Here is a 19,287-nt window from a genome sequence, read left to right as displayed (position 1 = left end):
TGAAATCAGCACAAGGCTGCTAAGGAAAATTGAGGAGCAGAACAAGATCATTGAAGAGCAGAACAAAATGATTCAACAGCATGAGAAATTGAAGAACGAGGAACAGCAAAAGAAACAGAAGGGTATTCGTAGATATGAGCGTGAACTACGTCTCATGCAGGGTGTTCTTTCTGACTACCGGAGGGCTCTGAAAGAGGTAGACAAGTCATATTCCAAGTATAGAGAGCGTTGCCAACTTCCTGAAGAGCCACTTTATATGGATGATCCATGTGGTGGTGGTAAAGTTATCCTGGCAGCAGAGTTTAACAAATTGTCACTCGAAAGCCAAAACAAGGCCACTCAAGTCAGCATTGAAGGCATGATGAAGAACTTCATGCATGAATGGGTTGATAAATTTGAAGAATATTTTATTGAGCTTGATCATCTCTGTCATAGGTTGGAAGACGTAGAAATTTCTGTGTCCTCGTTGAAAGGAAAGGTTTTGAACGCTCAGGATCCTGGAACCTGAAAATGCATTCTGGGCTTCTCAATGCACTGGAGGCTTTTGGTTTCGTTTTAACGTCCAGGTCTTTGACATATCACAGGTGACTTAGTTTCCTGGACATGTCTGATAAGTTGGTTGTTTGTGTTACAGATGGAAGTAGCTTCTTAGTAGTTTAAGCTCTTGTTGTCGAAACCTTAATCAGATTGATGATCCTAAAAGTTCGTGTTACGTGGATACTGGTTCTTAACTCTTTGTCCTGACAATGATAATTAAGTTGATTTTGGCCGTTCAACATGTGATCCTAGATTGAATATCTTACAAGAAATTCATGAATCTGCATTTGAGTGAGTGATGGAGCTAGTTACTTGCTTCTTGTGTGCATTTGTCTATTACAAGAAGTCTCATGGAGCAGGGCTTTCCGGCTTTGCAGATAAGCCGTTAATGTTGAGGCTGTAGTTTTAGCCACACATATTCTTTCTGATGGAAGGCTAAACCTGCAAAATCACGCTCCTTTTCCCTTGATTTATGCTGTATTCCGTTAGTGCACTTAGAAAGAGCTGCATTACTCGTAGCTTGACGATTTGAGGCAGGTATTAACACCTACAACATCTTTGGTAAAAGTAATTGTGTATTCTAATACTAATCTTGCTCTCTAAATTTTCTTGGCAAGAATTGAATTCCCAAGTTTTTTCTCTGTTCTTTACATGGTGCCAATCTTTTTTTTTTTCTTTCTTTCTCCCTAGAAATATTATTCAAACTTTCACTTGTTACGAATTCAAGATGCTACGAATTCAAACTTTCACTTGTTACGAATTTACAGTGTATTTTTTTGTATAAAAATTTTCAAAAACTCTAATCCAAACAGGCTCTAAAGTGCCAACTTGTAATTGGGATGCCAAAAATAAATTGTAATTTGAGGTGTCTTGAATTTTTATTTTTTATTTTTTGCACTACAACAATAACATTTATATAACCTAATCTATATTATTCAATCATAAGGTTTAGAAATTCAACTAGATCAAAAAGGTATTTTGACATCTGTTTTAAATTGTTTCACAAGTAGACGAGATTCGAACCTGCGACCTATAATTTAAAGAAAGATTTAATCTTTTTTGGTGACTCTTGAGCCAAAGGTGGATGGCCAAAATAACTCGATGGTGCCAGGGCACTTACATTTGAGAACATCTGAAGCCGCCATGTATCTGAAATATCGCACTGGGGTCAACAGGCCAAAATCTTCTTTGGTGGTCAAGATTCCGTGGTCCAGCCTTTTTAAGTGTCTTCATGGAGCTTCATGGTGGCTGAAAAATCTAAACACTTTAGATATCAGCCTTTTAAGTGTCTTCGTGGAGCTTCAAGATTCCGTCGTCCAGCCTTTTGAAAGTTGTAGGTTTGTGTTTATACCCAGATCAGAAAATGAAATCAGTCATGCTCTAACTCAATTTGCTCTCAAGTTAGTGTATGATATTGAATGGTAATAAGACTTTCCAAGTTGGCTGATAGACATAGTGAAAAAGGAAATGAGGATAGTAGTCCTTTTTTTAATTAAATTTTGTATTATCAAATGGTTTTCATATATATATATATATATATTTATATTTATATCTGTTAACGTTTGTGGAAAAAAAAAAACACTTTAGATATCTTTGGGTATTTTCCTCTTATTTTCGTTTGAGGCTTCGTTGGCTCCATGAAATCTCCTTGAAAACAATAAGCCTGAATTGAACACCACCCACGTATTGATATGAGAAGAAGCAAAGGTTTGTGTGTTATTGTGCTATTGATTTTGATGGAAAATTCTAATCACATATAATTTCAACGTTCAACTTCACGCCTTCGGTCATTATACGCCATGTAAAAAAGTCCTTTTGATTCTTCCACCATCTTCCTGCAATTACATGTTCAATGACATACATAAGGCTTGGTGTAATGATAATATCGCTGAAGCATGAATCTACTTTCAAACAAAAAAGTTCTTTTTTTTCAAACAAAAAAGTTTTTTTTCTGATCTAACAATATTGAAGATTCTAAAAGCCCTCCATTGGGCATGAATCTAACAATATTTGAAGTGTTCAAAGAAATCAAAGATACCATTCATCTCTTTGACCTTTGTTCCCTTTTCTGGAAATAAAATGTTTAGATTTTTCAGGCATTGTGGAACTCCGGGAAGCAACCTAAGGGCTGGACCCCGGAATCTTCATCACCAAAGAGGATTTAGGAACTTTTCTTGTGTACCATTGCATTTAGAAATGGGATAATCCCCTAGGTTTCTCTTAATATAATATAGCAGTCTTGAGATTTTGAAAATATCACTTACTTCCCTTAATAATTATAAAATGATGATATTAACCCTCTCTTAATACATTATTCATATATCAAATAAATGGAGTTCAAAAAATTAGAGAAAAAAATAAAAATCCCCTTCTTCTCTGTCCCCTTTTTGCAACATTCTCCCTTACTCATTTTTTTTTTCTGAATGACTATGTAATTTTTTATTTGTAAATTCCAGTAAAATGAATTTTATTTATTTTATTTATTTTTGTGATTTGTGATCGAGTGGGATATGATTTCTTTATTTATTTTGAATTGATTTTTATAATGATTTAGTACAACTTAAAAGCGTGAGCCATGGGTTGAGGAGAGGTTGGGAAAAAAAAAATAAGGTTCATAAAAGATCGGTTTTAAGCATATAGAGTTGAATTGGTGCTAGTGTATTTCTTACAAATATATTTTTTATTTTTCAATTTATATATTTATGGACAATAGCTTTGTGATGTGGTGGTACTATTGGAGACTTTTTTTTTAGTTGGTGTTATTTTTTTTAAGTAAATAAAGTGTCTTAGAAGTATTTTTATTTAGCAAAATGAGCAAAAGGGTAGTTTGGGATATTCGTAAATTTTGTTACACAAATAACAAAAGTAAGGGGGCTAAGTATTTTTTAAAATGTTAGAGGTGCTAAGTGATATTAAGAGAAATCTCACGGGAGGTTTTTGATATTATCCCTTTAGAAATTCATTTTCCTCGTACTTCCTTGAAGCTTCTTCGTTAACTCCATATGAGGGGATTTTTTTTTTTTAACTAAAATTTATATCTTTATACACGAAAACGAAACCTGTGATTAGTGTAAATCTCCTGGAAAAGAATAGGTCTGAATTGGTCACCATATATTGATATGAGGATATGCTAATTTTTCTGAATTGGTCACCACATATTGATATGAGGATATGCTAATTTTTTGTCTTATTGTGCTATTGATTTTGATGAAAAGTCTAATCAAATGTAAATTGAAGAAGTCATTTTAGCCCACTGCTGCTGGTCTTGGTTCAAATCCACTTGTTGCAAAAGAATATGACCATGGACTTTTCAAACCTGCATATTTAGTCAAAATACAATTTTATTCTGTTTCCAAGCTTTTGCTTATATTAGCTATCTTTCATCCTTCGTAGGTTGAACTACACATTTCATTTCCAACTGCTGTGCAAAGAAAGGATGAAAAAATGGCTTTCCAACTACTTACCAATAGTACAAATATTAAGTGCTCTAATGTCTTGTTCCTTGTAATGAAACTATGCTTCCTCATCATATGCTTTTTTCAGTCTGCTATAGGAGCTGGCACTCCTCTAGAAACCATCAATATTGGTGCAATCATAGATGTTGATTCCCGAGCTGGTAAAGAGCAAAAAACTGCCATGCTGGTAGCAGTTCAAAGTTTCAATAGTATATCAACAAATCACAAACTCACTATTCATTTTCGTAACACCAGCAACTATCCAATTCATGCAGTGTCTGCAGGTTAGTTCACCTCTTTTCCGCTTGTTTTCTTCCTTTAGTTGCTAATATTGGGAAAAAGTAAAGTTGATATTCCTAAGTCCGATTTTTCTTCGATGTCAACTTTGGTTAGAAATGCTTCTGTCATGTCTAATTTGAGATATTTTGTGCCCTTGAAACTCTTTTGCAGCTGAAGAGCTGATTACACAAAAACAAGTGCAAGTTATAATTGGGATGCAGACATGGGAGCAAGCTGTTTTGGTTGCTGATGTTGGGAAAAAAGCTCAAGTGCCAGTTCTTTCATTAGCACCAGCTCCTAACAGACAGCTGTTCATACAGCATAGATGGCCTTTCCTGGTACCAACGGTTTCCGATGGCTTCGAACAGATAAGTTGTATTGCTTCTATCATCCGTTCTTACCACTGGAGAAAGGTTGTAGCAGTCTATGAGGACAACACATATGGCGGTGATTCTGAAATGCTTGCAATACTATCTGAGGCCCTTCGACCTGTTGATGCAGAAATTGAGGCTCATTTGGTTCTTCCACCAATGTCTTCTGTGTCTGATCCAGAAGGAATAGTCAGAGAAGAGGTAGAAAAATTATTGATGACACAATCCAGGGTGTTTGTTGTTCTTCGATCTTCATTATCACTAGCCAATCATTTGTTTAGAGAAGCCAGGAAGCTAGGATTAATGGGTAGAGACTCAGTTTGGATAATTGCAGACACTCTTTCTAATCTCCTAGATTCTGTTGACACCAACTTCATCTCCTCTGCTCAAGGTGCTCTAGGAACCAAATTGTACTACTCAGAAGAGGCTACTCCTTTTCTGGATTTTAGACGTCAGTTTCAGAAAGTTTTTCGATTGGAATTCCCAAGTGAACATAATTTGGAGCCTGGAATTTATGCTCTACAAGCATATGATGGCATCACAGCTATTTCGAAAGTTGTGATGGAATTAGGCAGTAAAAGTAATACTGGTACTTCAATGCTACTGCCAACGATAATTCGATCAAACAATTTCACTGGCTTAACTGGTGATATATATTTTCATAATGAGTCACTATCAAGCCCACCAATGTTTAGGATTGTCAATGTTGTTGGCAAGAGTTACAAAGAACTTGGCTTTTGGTCATCAAGTTTTAACTTTGCAGATAGCCTTGAATTGGAAAATGGGAAGATAAATTTTAGTGCAGTTGATGGTGTTCAAACCATGCAAAATATGACTGCTAGAGTAAATTGGCCGGGGGAATTAGACAGAATCCCAAAAGGTTGGGCAATGCCCAGTAATGCAAATCCAATGAAGATTGGAGTTCCAGGACGAACAGTTTTCCAGAAATTTGTAAAGGTAGATTGGGTCGACAATGACAAGAATGGTGAGTGGAAGTATGACGGTTTCTGCATTGATCTTTTTGAAGAAATACTTAAACTTTTGGAGCAAGAATATGCCCTCCCTTATGAATTTTATCCCTACAACGGCAGCTATGACCAGCTTGTTGACCATGTCATCAATCGGGTATAAACTGTTCCTTGAAGTTCATCAAATTACTGGTCTACATGAAACCACCATTGAATGTGACTAATGATATTTTTAACCCTACTCTTCATTTTGTCAGTTTTTTTTTTTTTTTTGGCAATCTCTTTCTCAAAAACTGAGCCTTTTGTTTTTCTTTCATGTTTCTTTGAAGTCCTTTGATGCTGTTGTTGGCGATGTAACAATACTGGCCGATCGATCAAATGATGTGGATTTTACCCAGCCATATGCCGAGTCAGGCTTGTCCATGCTGGTCCCAGTGAAAAATGGAGCTCAGATGCCATGGATGTTTGTGAAACCTTTCACTCGGAACATGTGGATTGCAACATTTTCAATAATGTTCTACACAATGATCGTGGTATGGTACATAGAACACCAAACTAATGAACAGTTCAAAGGCCCTTGGAAAGACCAGTTCGTAACTGCAATCTGGTTCACATTCTCCACTCTTTTCTTCGCTCACAGTAAGCAAGCCTTCTTGTTATTACATGCGGATACAAAATTCCACAGCTCATCATGAAGTGCTTTCCTGAATTTGTATCTTTTTTGTCCAACAGAAGAAAACGTCAGAAGTAACTCTACTAAAGCGGTGGTTATGATGTGGCTATTTCTGGTGTTCGTAGTAACCTCAAGTTACCAAGCAGCTCTCACTTCAATCCTTACAGTCCCCAGACTTGAGCCTCGTACGACTGATGTAGAATGGGTAAGGAAAACAAATGCAGCAGTTGGATGTGACAGTGATTCCTTCGTAAGGGATTATTTGCAGAATGTACTTCAACTTCGAAACATCAAGACCTTTGACAGCGAAGACGCTTATCCTGCAGAATTTGAGAGCGGCAACATAACAGCAGCATTTCTTGAACTGCCTTATCAGAAGGTTTTCCTGGGAGAGTACTGCAATGAGTACACTGCTGTTGGACCTACTTACAGAAATGGAGGACTGGGCTTTGTAAGTAGTCCTTCACAATCCTGTCTTCTAGTCAGAACCGTTAATGGTTTAAAACACAGTCTAAAATCATTTCTCCATGCTCTTCTGCAGGTGTTTCAGAAAGGATCTCCAATAGCCCGTGATTTTTCCAAAGCCATTTTAACTCTGCAGGAGAATGGTAAGCTTAGGAGCCTCGTAGAAGAATGGTTAGAATCATCTACGAACTGTTCGAGTGTCGATGGGTCTGGTAACCCTGAGAGTCTGCGCTTTGAGAGCTTCTGGGTATTATACCTTATTTCTGGTTCCACTTCCACTTTTTGTTTTGTATTTTTTATTACGAAAAAATGTTGGAGACGCCAGGAGGCCTATCAGAATGGTGCTATTGTGGGTGGTAAAGGAATAAAAGGTATCGTGGATAAGGTAGTAGAACTAGAACCGTACTTGCGTCGCAGATCAATGGGGAGAGCTGGGACATTCGCTCAAAGATGGAGTTCCTCACGGTGGGGTTTAGTAAGTCCTACAGACCCTTCAGAGCATTTTGAGGCTGCTCCATAAGGGGAGTTGAAACGCTTGCTGTGGTGTGCATGCATATTCGTTCAGGGGTACAGGGAGATGTCGTAGGAGCTCTGACTTTCAATTTTCCTCAACCATATCAACAGCATTTTGATAATGCCTAACATGTAGAAATAGACATTACTCATGTGGATTGTTGACAGAATAGAGGGAACTTTTGTTTGTTTGTTTTTTTTTTTTAAATTTCTTAGTGTTTGAGAAGAAAGAATGGGTTGAAGGCAAGCTCGCTGACTTCTTGATATAGGCTCCGTAGATGCATTACAGAAGCTAGAGAACATGTTCTTCATCCATGCCTTGTAATGTTGTAGGCTCCGCTTCTAGGGAGCTCTCTTTGAAGGAAAATAAACTGCTTCTCTAAAGCATTTTCAACCAAAACATTCTTTTTTTTTTAATCCCAGAAACACGGCGCTTATTAAAAATAAGCCACAGTATAATTTACTCGAAACACCCCAAAAAACAACCATTGGAAAAAAAATTTCACGGAAGATTAGTCCAAATTAATCAAACATGATCCAGTCCTTCATCTTCCAAGTTCAGCTACAAGTGACATTTATGAACCAAACAGCCCTTTAAGACTCTATCGTAAATTAATGCAATGGCGCTTCGCTTGCATGCGTATTGCGTAAAGTGTCGAGGATTTCTTTTTGTCAACTAGAATGGAAGTTCAAAGTAATCCTTGTGACACAGTCGACCCTAATTGCCATTTAGATCTCCCAAAGTACAACTCCAACGTTTCCTCCTCCAGAATTGTTCTAGAAGCCGAATGTTTATACGTTTCACAGGATTATCATCCTCGCGTGCGCACAGACACACACAGAGGCAGTAAAGGAAAAAATTCGTAAGCAAACACTTTTTGTGATGGGAGTTTATTTGAGTGATTTATTTAAGATAATTACTGTAACACTTTTTGTAATATGATATATGTGAGATAAAAAAGTGATTAAAATTTGTGAAGCAAATCATTTTATCTCAAATCATCTCAATCCAAACACACTAACTAATTATTTTCTGTCAACTAGTGTATAACCATTAGAAAGTGCAAGAAATATGTCACAAGGAAAGAACTGTAGCTAGTAATAGCCCCGTCCCCTACCTCGTCCACCTCCACCTCGACCCCTGCCCCTGCCCCTGCCCCTGCCTCTGCCCCTGCCCCTGCCTCTTAATCCACTTCTACCCCCATATGCTGAACCTTCAAATGGCCTATTAGCATACTGGTTCTGAATTCCACCATCACCACGTCCCTTTTTCACGGCATTGTTGCTAGAGCCATTCGTTGTACCAGCAGGGCGTTTACCTCTGCAAACAGAAGGAAAACGAATACGAAGGTGAGAAACCAAGCACAGGTGATTTGATTACTCGAATTGACCGGAACACTAATTAAGTTCCACTTTCAATTGCTTAGGTAGGCTGCAGTTCAATTCATATTTACATTGTACTAAGCTTCAAAGGTCTTTCTTTCTATAAGTAATGCCTGTACCTTAGAAAGGAGAAACAGAAATCTTCAACTATTTACTATGAATGTAAAAGAATCTCTATTGTGCATTTGCTTCCACCTTCTTTGCCAATGTTCCACCCTTTTCTCAAGTACCCAGGATTCTCTCCCAAGTATAACACACTACTCATTACCAGGACTTCAAGAATGATCACCGCATAACTCACAGTCCACATTTTTATGATCAGAAAACATCAAAAACTCTAAACCAAAAATGTAGTTGAGCTAGACAATCTTGACAAGCTTTGCAGTTCCAAACATACCTGGCTGCAGGAGTGTTTGATGAAGGAGAAAGTTTCTTAGTTTCTTTCCAAGATAAGTCAATTCTCTTGTCACCAATAAATGATGGTGATTTTGAATGCAGTGGCTGCATAATCAAGAAATTGTCAAGAGCATTAGTTAAAGTATTTCTATATCAGGAGTCTACAGGAATTTTATCCCCATTCACCTGTGTCATAGCCAATATGTTGTTACAAGTACGCAACCCAGTTGTGGTATTCTGCTTCTGTGTCTTCTGAAATTTGGTCAAGGGAAAAAGAAAAATCAATTAGGACACACTAAGACTAAAATAATCCAGAAAATAACTCTTAACTCTGGCTTGGTCAACTCACTATGCTGGCCTTTGCTTCCTCAGAAGTAGCAGCCATCAATGCTTTGTTGTGATCAGCCATTCCTTGAGTTAATTTCTTCATGGTAGCCCTAGCTAGCTCTTCCACACAATTTAAGCTGTAATGGAAACAAATGAACATCAACTTTCAAACCTCCTTCCCCTCTTTCCCTCTCTCTCATACCACATGCCCAAACCCACACAGACAAACACATATAAGCTCTGCAGAAGAGGAAAAGAATTACTGAATATTTTCAGCTTCAACTGTCAAAGGATGTCACAAAGCAACAGTTATCAAATATATGCACTAAAATAAATTGCATTTTAGAGTTTAGTATTAAATTAAATTGAAGAATAAATGGCTCTATACTCACAGTTTCTGTTCACTCGTAGACTACAAGACATTGCTAACTACAGAAAGAAGATTTCCTGATGCTCTCTGTCACATGATATTGATCTTTTCTGACCAATTTTGTCCCAATTCTGTACAATTACTGAATGTAGTAGACTAGTAATTATCTTTCCTCTTCATTCTGAATTGCATGCCTCGTGTAGGAAGTCACAAAACTATACATGATAGGCAATTGCGCAGTTTATGCATTATATTCACAGGGAAGAGAGAGAGAGAGAGAGAGAGGTAAGGATCAAATTATTGTACTGCTACAATCAACAAACTACCGTTCTATGAATTCTTTATGATACTCTGAGAAGTCCTCCCCAAGCCTATCAGAAGGTTGGCCAGTCACAATCTTGTAACCACACAAGCTGTTGGTGGCATTGGGTGCCTATTTAAAGGAAAAGAAGAAAAAAATGAGCAGTGTAAATGGAGAAAATGTAGTAGAAATTGAAGGAAAGAGAGACTTTGTGACCTTGTAAGCTAAATGGTGGAATGTATACAATAAGCACTCGACATAAGTGAAGTTCATCTCTTCTCCTGTTTTTCTTATAGGCATGTATTTCTGAAAAAAGAAATAATATCCAATCAATCAAATAAGCAGTATTTTTATACATAGTTATAAGGGAATAGACTCATTCTTCATACTGTAAATTGAAGGCCTCTCATACTAGTATTAGAGGAGAATAAATCAAGACTCAGAATGAACAAGACTGTGGCCACAATGAATGTATAAAGATAAAAATCTTTATAATAGATGCATATAGCTGGACAGAGAGGGAGACATTTGGGGAGAGAAGAAAAAATGTTTTCTTTCCAACCATGCTTGGGTCTCATATATTATGTTCTAGGTGCTTTACAAGCTGTAACAAATTAGTCTTCCATAAGTCGTAAACTATATACTTGCCTTCAAAAGCTGAACAACAGAGGGAAGGATTTGTCTTGAATCCTGAGGTGTGGTGTAAGGTGAACTCTCAGCAAGATCCTTGAGCAGGTCAACTTTCCATTCTTCAGGAAGCTGCCAAGAAAGAACTTAAGAGAAGATTTCAAACAATAGAGTGGAATCTATATTTGGATGTGAAAAAAACAAATAGCCATTAGGTAAGTTTAAACAGATTGGTAAACAGCAGAAATGTTTGACGAATTTCTATATGGGAATGAATCCATGAAGTATATCCGTAGCGATATGGTGATAAATTTGCCCATCAAAGTGCTCTTATTCCATCTTAGACAATCATGCAAAACAACAACATATATTTAGCTCATGACTTCCCCCAGTTATCAACCAGAACATTCCAAACAACTACAAAACTGTTTCATCAGCATGGTCACCACTCTTCATCGAAAGGTTGATGCATATGTATAGTCCTTAAAGAATGGCAATTATGTCATGACAAGTGAATAATAAGCAGACTGCCTCTACTTAAGTTATTCAGTGCTCAATGACAGCAAGAATTTCTGTATATCAGTTTATGACATGAGCTAATTGAATCCACTAAATATAGTTATCAGAATAATTCACTAGAGAAGATAAAGGCTACCAATACTGTATGCTGGAGGGGTCTGGGTAAAGTGATCAAGGCTCATGTAAGCATAGAAGATGAGGCTCTTAACAAATGAATAGCCAATTTGATTGGAAACAAGTGCCTCGAATGCTCAGATTTCATGAGGCCAGACCAAATTCAAACCACTAAGTAGACCTATTATTTGAAGGGCATCTCAGAGAATGTCTTCAGCTCAAACTGCATTCACCTCTAACCATCTCAACTATGCGCAACTGCTCTACTCTAGCTACAGAGTTGGAAGTCAGACAAACATTGAAACCCCTTAAGACAGTTTTTTAAATACTTCGACTTCATTCTTTCTCACTTCAAGCAATACACTTCAATAATCCAACCAGCCAAAAAGAAAACCAGGCCAAAAGAAAGTGCTATCTCATTCCGCAACAGCATATCCTAATGATTTCTCAAATAATAACTGCAAAGATGAGGATCAGCAGCAGATTATGCAAGGACAAACCACTATAGGCACATAAAAAAGTAGTGGGATTTACTCTTAGAGCATTTAAATATCAGAAGAACAGCCAGACATTGTTAATGAAACAGCTAAATCCTGCTACATTAGGAAATGCAAAATTACCTTGTCAAAAACAGGAAAAATGTGCTTGTTCAAGTAATTAAGAAACTTGCCATTGGATGCACCCCTCTGCATGGGAAACAGTATTTCAGCTCAACAGACCAGTCTATAATTGACTCAAGAGGGCCATCAAGGTAAACAATAGCACAAACCTCAAAAAATGGGATAGCCATAAACAAGCATGCTATTAACCTAGCAATGTGATCCCCATCTGAAACCTGCATTTTAGAAGCCATCATTTCAAGAATTGCTGTAGATAGATTATACTACAAAACCAAGCATAGTTGCATAAGATGGGAAGGGAACAAGAAAGAATTATTGCTTCTATGCATGGCCAAGAGTTTCATTTGAAAATGTCAGAACCTTGGTTACAAAACTAGCTTAATTATATGAGAAAAATAGTGAGATTCAGATGGCATCATGACAAAAGTGTCCACAGGGAAAAGGAAAATTTAACGTAGGATGAAAAGAACATGTGAAATGTAAAATCCACCCAATAAACTACAGATAACATGACAACATTTCAGCAATGCAGTAATTTGGCAGAAGCCATCTTGTAAGAGTTAGCCTTTTCTTCTTGCATTTGGATATCGCATACAAGTAGCAAAATAGTAGACAGGACTCTGTTAAGTCACTAGATTGCTATGGTAGTATCTTTAAGTTCAACTACCAGACAAACATAGCGATGAAGATCCCCTGCACTTCGAAAGCATTGTATATGGTATCTTCTCTTCATCAATCTGACAAAAAGGTTAACCTTAACCATGCAGTTGAAAAAGGATCAAAGAAGTCTACAAGAAGATTATCTGCTTCCAGTGAATGACATCCATGTACATATGACAACAAAATCATGTCTCAAGTTTTGTAAATATGAATATGGTAAGTTGATGTGCTCTTCACACTCTTAAGGATCTTAATAATGGTCAGCCCAAAAAATTATTAATAACAAAAAAAATTATAATAACGCTTGCCCATAAATGACATATATTTATTTGGAATGCTTGTTTTGAGGGAACTTTTCATTTATTTTCAGATGGGTTTTGAAGGGGGGAGAGGGGGGGGGGGGTTGCAGCAAGAGTCAACCATGTCATCAGGTAATGAGCAATTGCTTACATCGAACTGAGCATCAAGATCCGCTTGGCCTTCAATGATCTCAATGAGCTCTTGAACACGCTCAGGAGGAGCTTTTTCTCCAAATATGCTTAAACTTTTTAAGAAATCCATAAACATCTTAAATTCTGCTCCCGTCACATCTTGTAGACTCTGCAAAAAGAACTAATCAGTTTCTTACCCTTTATTTCCTTTTTTAAATCATCATATCAAACAATTCAGACTACCAGCTCTGCAATAAGCACCCTTATTCGTCCTCACCTAGCAAATTCCTTTGTTAATATTGAAAACATTACAATCATCAACACGAAGACATATCAGCAATTTCCATAGGTATAAAACAGAAAATTTGTCTAAACGAAGAATTGCAGTTAATAATCAATGCTGCATGTTTGGCAGGAATTTGCAAACTGAAAGTTCTATGGTTCAACAGAGGAGCAATTGGATTAATACACACAGAGAGACATACCTTTTTAATCAAATCAGTCATGTGTCTTTCCATTAGCTCTGGTGGCTTCAGCAACTCAGTTTTAAGAGGGAATACCTAAAATAAAGTATGTTGATTAAATATAAAACCAAAAAGAGCAGCAAAGTTCATTATACTGAGCCATGTAATTTTCACCCAACCTTGTCTCTGATAAAACTTAAGGTTCTCTCTCGAAGATTCTCATCAGTCATCTGCTCATCAACACTCTCAATGTGCTTAAATAAGGCTGTCAAAGAAGCTGCAAAAGAAAGTTCAGTTTACCGACTTGATAAATCTTAAGTGGTGGTTAACCATTGCAGCGATTCAACCAAATACAACTATTCACCCACCCCAAAAAGGCTAAGATTAGAAGGAAATATAGAAGATAGAAGACCACATATCAAATTATTAGATGGAAACAGAGTATTGCAATGGGATTCCTTTTTACCAATGGATTAAAGATTGTACATACGGCATGATCTCTATAATTCTAAGACAATACCTCTGGATGACCGAAGACCCAAACAAGGTGCTAGTATAATATGGAATCCCCACCCCCCCCCCCCCCTCTCTCTCCCAAAAAAAAAAAAAAACTAAAACAGCATTTAAAATATATTCATAAAAAGATACATAAACAAGCAATGTTACAAAACCATCGAACATAGTGGTATCACTCTGATGTGAATTGGTCATAGCAATTACCCTTGCTTGAGTTTTTTTATCGTTGAATGTGAAATGATATGAGAAAAGCTCCCAAACTAATGGAACAATCACCGCATCTTGTAATGTGTAGCCTAAGACTCTAATAGCCATGAGCCATACTCCAAAGTTCTAGTAGGTATGAATTGAAGATTTCTAGTGAAACATATATATTAAGTCAAAGCCATATGTTATATGTATGTATCAGCTATCCAGTCATTCATATACATGTGCCTGCTGATCAAGGACACCAATCATTGATACACGTTTGCCTGCTGATCAAGCCAGTTTAAGTGGCAATGTTCACAGTGCAACAAGAACTTTTTATATTCACCCCACAAAAAACAAAAGAAAAATCGTAAATTACAATGAACAACCATGGACGACTGAACAAAAGTGGACCATAACCTACTGACATTCATCCTAAGTTGTAAGATTTAACACCAATCTGCGATAATATAATGTAAAGAATGCTAATACCAAGCTAAACCTAGTCAACATAGAATTACAGAGTCATGTATTTCAACCAACAAAAATTGGAGCTTACATGACTTGAGTTCGACCACTGCAATGAAAAGTGGAATCTACAGGCACAACAGTCAAAGAAGCATGACAAACAACTAAAGTCTGAGCATTGGAGTATGTTTTTCTCACATAATATATATATATATATGGTAGTCAGAAGTTGACCAAAGTGTACTTGTTTAAAGAAATAAACTCTATCAAGTGATCACTCGTGAGCTTGTACTTCACATGATTGTTCTCTACATATCACAAGAAAATAAGGATACAATCACTCATATACAGCAAAAGTAGGAATCCTGAAAACAAATAGAAAGTAAAGCATCAAGGTATAAGCACAATGTTACACCCTCCCAGTGACATCATTCTTACATCTACACTATGAAAACATAAATATGAGGCTCCAAATTCAAGAAGGTAGTTTCAGCGTATTTCACCAAACCAAATCCTGGAGGCAGTTCTATTCCTGATTAGTATTTTTTCGGACCGAATAAAACTAAAAAAGGATTTAAATGTGATTATCATTTTCAGTAACCATAGACCGATCAAGAGCTACTCCAATAGCTGATATCCTGAAACCTAATCTAACCTGTGGTCCATCTTTGGATACCAATTAGGCTTTGAAACATATCAAAGAAAGATGTAGCATTCTCAAATCAAATAGAATAGAAAGTTTGAGACCTATATCATTCTATTCTGTATTGACTGTCCAGTAAAAAGTAGAGACAGAAAAACAATCAGTATTGTGTTGCATCGTACAATAGTACCTTTAACATCCTGCCTCAATAAGGATAAAAGAGCCTTATGTACTGCATCGCGCTCAACATTCTCCTCTACAAGCATCAACCATGTTTTTAGATCAGATATGAACAACATTAAAGACAACTGGAAGTTCAAATAAAAAAACTAATTTACCAGCAGTGAGGAGCTGGGCAAGAATATCAACAATCTTAGAAAGATGTTCAGGTGTATCTTTGCAGAAAAGAGGAAGTCCACGAATTGCTTGCACGCAAACCTGCAAGATTTGATTGGAAATCAAAAGCACAATATTTAGGAACAAATACAAAAGAGTGTCATCACAGTTCATACAAGCACTATGAGATTACAGAAGAAAGTTTAGATTCACTTATGCAAATTTCATCATATGCAAGCAAATAAGAACCACTATAGAGGCCATCAAATCATATCAAAGAACAAACCCGACAATATTTTCAAAGCAAAAGGAAAATTACCTGTATGCGAACTTTCAAACTAAATGAGTGTGTGCTCATATAATCTCTGTGCGTGTATGAGAGAGAGCGAGAGAGAGAGAGAGAGTAAGTAGAAGTTGCCCAGACTTCTTAACCGTATCCATAACAGAAAGTCAAAATTACTTCACGTATCCGACACTTTTCAAACACATCAGATACCACAAGAATGTTTAATAGAATCTGATATTGAAAACTAACAAATTTATGGACAAGTGCTCATGGATAGTCAATTAAACCTTTCTCATGATTCATGTAACAAAATAAGGAAAGAAAACGGGTTGCAGCAAGGTTTGCAGCCCATTTACAAAAAAATTGAAAGAAATAAAAATCACCTGCTATTCTAGCAATACAATGGCAGATCACCCAAAAATTTAACTCCTAAGCATATGTTGAATAGGATAATGAACATTGAGCATTATAAAAGGTTTTCTCCACTCTCCAGAGTCACATTCTTGTTGTTGTGCCTTCTGAACTCCTTCAATACATTTTGTTGTTCCTCTCCTTCTCTATGCTACCAAAATTAATGCAAAAGGGCATTAATGCAAATCCTGCTATTCTACCTCATGCAGATGTTCCAACTCTAAAAGAAATCTTTGATCTAGCTCGAAGCTTCTCAGAACATCATATCAGTCGCCTACAATGTGGATCATGAGCCCTATTCTCTCAAAATGTTGCAATTGATTAATTGTCCCTTCATTCTCATTACCAGAGCCACTGACAAGTAGCCTTTTAGGAGAATTCATTCATGATCTGTTACGTGACTGAAAAAAGCAAGCCTAAAAGATAGCAGCATCAGACACCAATTTATGTTTCCACAGAAAAACAGTTCATTCTGTTATAGTATCTTCACTGATAACTTCCTACATGCAACCCAAGCCAATTTCTATCTTCAGCACTAACAAGTAATTGCAACTCAACAGACTCAGCATGTATCCTTGCAAAAAATGTATATCTTCCTGATACAGCAAATTACTTCTAGAAATAGGCTGCAGGATGCCAATTACCCAAAGATCTTAGCCATGCAGCATTTTGGTGGGTAAAATATGGAGAAGCGTGCTTATTCATTTTGGCATATGTTGTTTAAACTCCTCCCATCCATTCCTGAAGGTTTCCAATCTATTAACTGACAAATAATGTTGATTTCTTTAGATGTTGATCCTCCCCTCTCAAAACCCATTAATTGAAAACCAAATCCTCTTTCTCCACATGGCTTTCGCTTTATTCACAAACAACCTCCACTTCCCTAATTTCTCAAGTGAATGGTGGATGTGTACCATTAAAAAGCAAGGTACACCAACAAAATTTGGGTGTCAACAATCATATCAATATCAGACTGTTCACTTGCAGGTACACGCATGAGTGAAATGCTGCCAGCTAAAGGATCTGAAAACGGCATCCTCAGGAGGGAATCAAGGGTGTAATAAGCCTGAGGAATGAGAAGAATTTTTTTTGGATGTTCACCACATTTCATTCTGTATCCATCTTACACATAGACCAGGTTCCCAACTATTTGGAACTTTTTATACGAGAACAAGAACAGACTCCTTTAAAGAAAGTACTGCAAAAGCTTCCATGATAATGCACACGACGGCACTGATAAAATCTATCTTCTGCCTCAACAAGATCATAAAAATCTCCATCTTCCAAACACACAAGCCAAAGCTCAACCACCACCTACCCCAGCCAGTTGCTGCTATATCATGCAGAAAAGAGACCACCTAAGTCAAATATGAAGAAGGCAATATAGTTTCCCTGATCTTTTTGCCAAATAGTCCTACACCATAAGGAATCCACAGATCAGGCATTTCAATACTGTTTCTCTTGCTGCTGCTTGAGTTCCATTACACTTGATGTTTAGTAGTATCAGGCTATTAAAAAAAAAAGTTTAAAACTAATGAATATCTGCTAAATTGAGCAAAGGCACCAAGTCTAAGCCTTCAACAAAAACAGAATCATGCAGCTGACCACATTTTAAAATTCTATTTTAAAAAATTAAATCTTTTCCACTTCCTCTGTTCCAAATTGTGATCTTTCCCACCATTACTTATGAACTTGCAGAAAAAAACAGTTGAAAAATAGCTTCATTCAAATATATATCAACTTTAAGCATGTACTTGCTGAAAATAATTGTTGCAATTAACTAAGAAAATTCCTCCTTCATTCTGCTCGATTCTGCCTAAGAGTTAAACAAGAACAATATCTACAACTGAACACTATCAGATATACTTAAATTGTATAATATCATCATCAATAAGAAAATTTCGAAAAAAAAAAGATGAGATTAAGATTAAGAAAACGCTGACCCCGAGTTCTTCAGCTTCACATAAATCAAGATGGGCATCTACAGCACTGACCGAAAGACTTGGGAAAAACTTGAAGAACCTGGGGATCAGTTGAGCAGCTAATTGCCTAGCTTTAATGCTGGTACTGGTTGCCGCCTTTATTATATTCTCGTAATCCTCCACATGCTAACAAACACCACATTCATATCAATCACCAAAATTCGCAGTCAAAATCAATCTTGCAGCAAATTATTAAAACCCCAAAATTTAAAAATCGGAGAGAAGTTGGGGGCACCTGAGTCTTATCCTTGGCTTCATTGAGGCGTGCCCCGTACTCGTAGAGCTTATCTATGTCCTTGGCCTCGTCGGAATTCTCGGTCATCTTACTTCAGAGCTTCTAAATTACTGCTTAATTTAACTACGTGACTGTGTGAAAAGATGAAGGTTAAGGTTTAAGGAATTGGATAAATTTGTCGAATCAAAATACAGATTTTGTATCGATTTGAACAGAGGTTGATTTGGTTGGATAGAACAGTGTGGAAAGCGAAGATTGAGACGGTATAGTATTACCTTCCAGAAGACTCGAGCTTTATATAGTGGCGGTCCCGTGGACGAAAGAGGAAAGAAGAGAAAGAAGTGAATTTGCAAACAGTAAAAGCTTGAGGCAGGTTTGGTCTCGTAGACCGTAGAGACCAAATTTTGCCACATCTACGACTCTTAAATTTTACCTTTGCAAATTACCAAAAGGATTTTCTTTTTCTGAAAAATATTGCTACTAATTTCTTGGTTTTGACCTTTGAGGTTGCATTTCTTCGATTAGTCCTTGAATTCCACAGATTACTTTTTATTGTCTGGAACTATAAATGTACAAGATTGAAGCGTGAATAATTATTTCATAATTCATATGAGAATAGTAGTATTTTGGAATATTTAAATGCTAAAATCCAGGTTAATTCAACAAATATAGGATAGATGTAGCCTACAGGGAGATAGGTAGTTGAAATGATATATAATTATCTTTAAAAATAATTAGCTGTTTTTTA

The 19,287-nt window shown here is 36.7% G+C and overlaps 2 protein-coding genes across 2 annotated transcripts; one reads left to right on the top strand and one right to left on the bottom strand.

Annotated features, from left to right (window-relative positions):
* Positions 1 to 3,881: 3,881 nt before the first annotated feature.
* Positions 3,882 to 7,461, top strand: LOC113760683 (glutamate receptor 2.7-like). Its single transcript, XM_027303361.1, has 5 exons — positions 3,882 to 4,276; positions 4,443 to 5,767; positions 5,940 to 6,249; positions 6,343 to 6,734; positions 6,825 to 7,461. The coding sequence occupies exons 1-5, from the start codon at positions 3,982 to 3,984 to the stop codon at positions 7,266 to 7,268; spliced, it is 2,766 nt and encodes a 921-aa protein (XP_027159162.1). The 5' UTR covers positions 3,882 to 3,981; the 3' UTR covers positions 7,269 to 7,461.
* Positions 7,462 to 8,226: 765 nt separating this feature from the next.
* Positions 8,227 to 18,819, bottom strand: LOC113762651 (apoptosis inhibitor 5-like protein API5). Its single transcript, XM_027306199.1, has 16 exons — positions 18,540 to 18,819; positions 18,266 to 18,430; positions 15,628 to 15,727; positions 15,480 to 15,545; positions 13,653 to 13,750; positions 13,495 to 13,569; positions 13,029 to 13,178; positions 12,068 to 12,133; positions 11,919 to 11,984; positions 10,687 to 10,797; positions 10,255 to 10,344; positions 10,064 to 10,170; positions 9,390 to 9,504; positions 9,227 to 9,292; positions 9,042 to 9,145; positions 8,227 to 8,582 (listed from the first exon to the last, which is right to left on the bottom strand). Exons 1-16 carry the CDS (start codon positions 18,624 to 18,626, stop codon positions 8,357 to 8,359), a joined length of 1,692 nt encoding a protein of 563 aa, XP_027162000.1. The 5' UTR covers positions 18,627 to 18,819; the 3' UTR covers positions 8,227 to 8,356.
* Between the last annotated feature and the right edge of the window lie 468 nt (positions 18,820 to 19,287).

Source organism: Coffea eugenioides, chromosome 2 (assembly GCF_003713205.1).
Source record: "Coffea eugenioides isolate CCC68of chromosome 2, Ceug_1.0, whole genome shotgun sequence".
Taxonomy (NCBI): Eukaryota; Viridiplantae; Streptophyta; class Magnoliopsida; order Gentianales; family Rubiaceae; genus Coffea; species Coffea eugenioides.
This window is presented reverse-complemented; position numbering and strand designations above follow the sequence as displayed.

Excerpts from the sequence above, each read along its gene's own strand:
- LOC113760683 (XM_027303361.1), top strand. The coding sequence starts at position 3,982 with ATGGCTTTCCAACTACTTACCAATAGTACAAATATTAAGTGCTCTAAT. Across the intron at positions 4,277-4,442 it reads AATTCATGCAGTGTCTGCAG|CTGAAGAGCTGATTACACAA; the intron begins GTTAGTTCACCT and ends ACTCTTTTGCAG. Across the intron at positions 6,735-6,824 it reads GAAATGGAGGACTGGGCTTT|GTGTTTCAGAAAGGATCTCC; the intron begins GTAAGTAGTCCT and ends GCTCTTCTGCAG.
- LOC113762651 (XM_027306199.1), bottom strand. The coding sequence starts at position 18,626 with ATGACCGAGAATTCCGACGAGGCCAAGGACATAGATAAGCTCTACGAG. Across the intron at positions 12,134-13,028 it reads ATCTTGATGCTCAGTTCGAT|GTTTCAGATGGGGATCACAT; the intron begins GTAAGCAATTGC and ends TCTAAAATGCAG. Across the intron at positions 10,798-11,918 it reads TTTTTCCTGTTTTTGACAAG|CTTCCTGAAGAATGGAAAGT; the intron begins GTAATTTTGCAT and ends CTTTCTTGGCAG.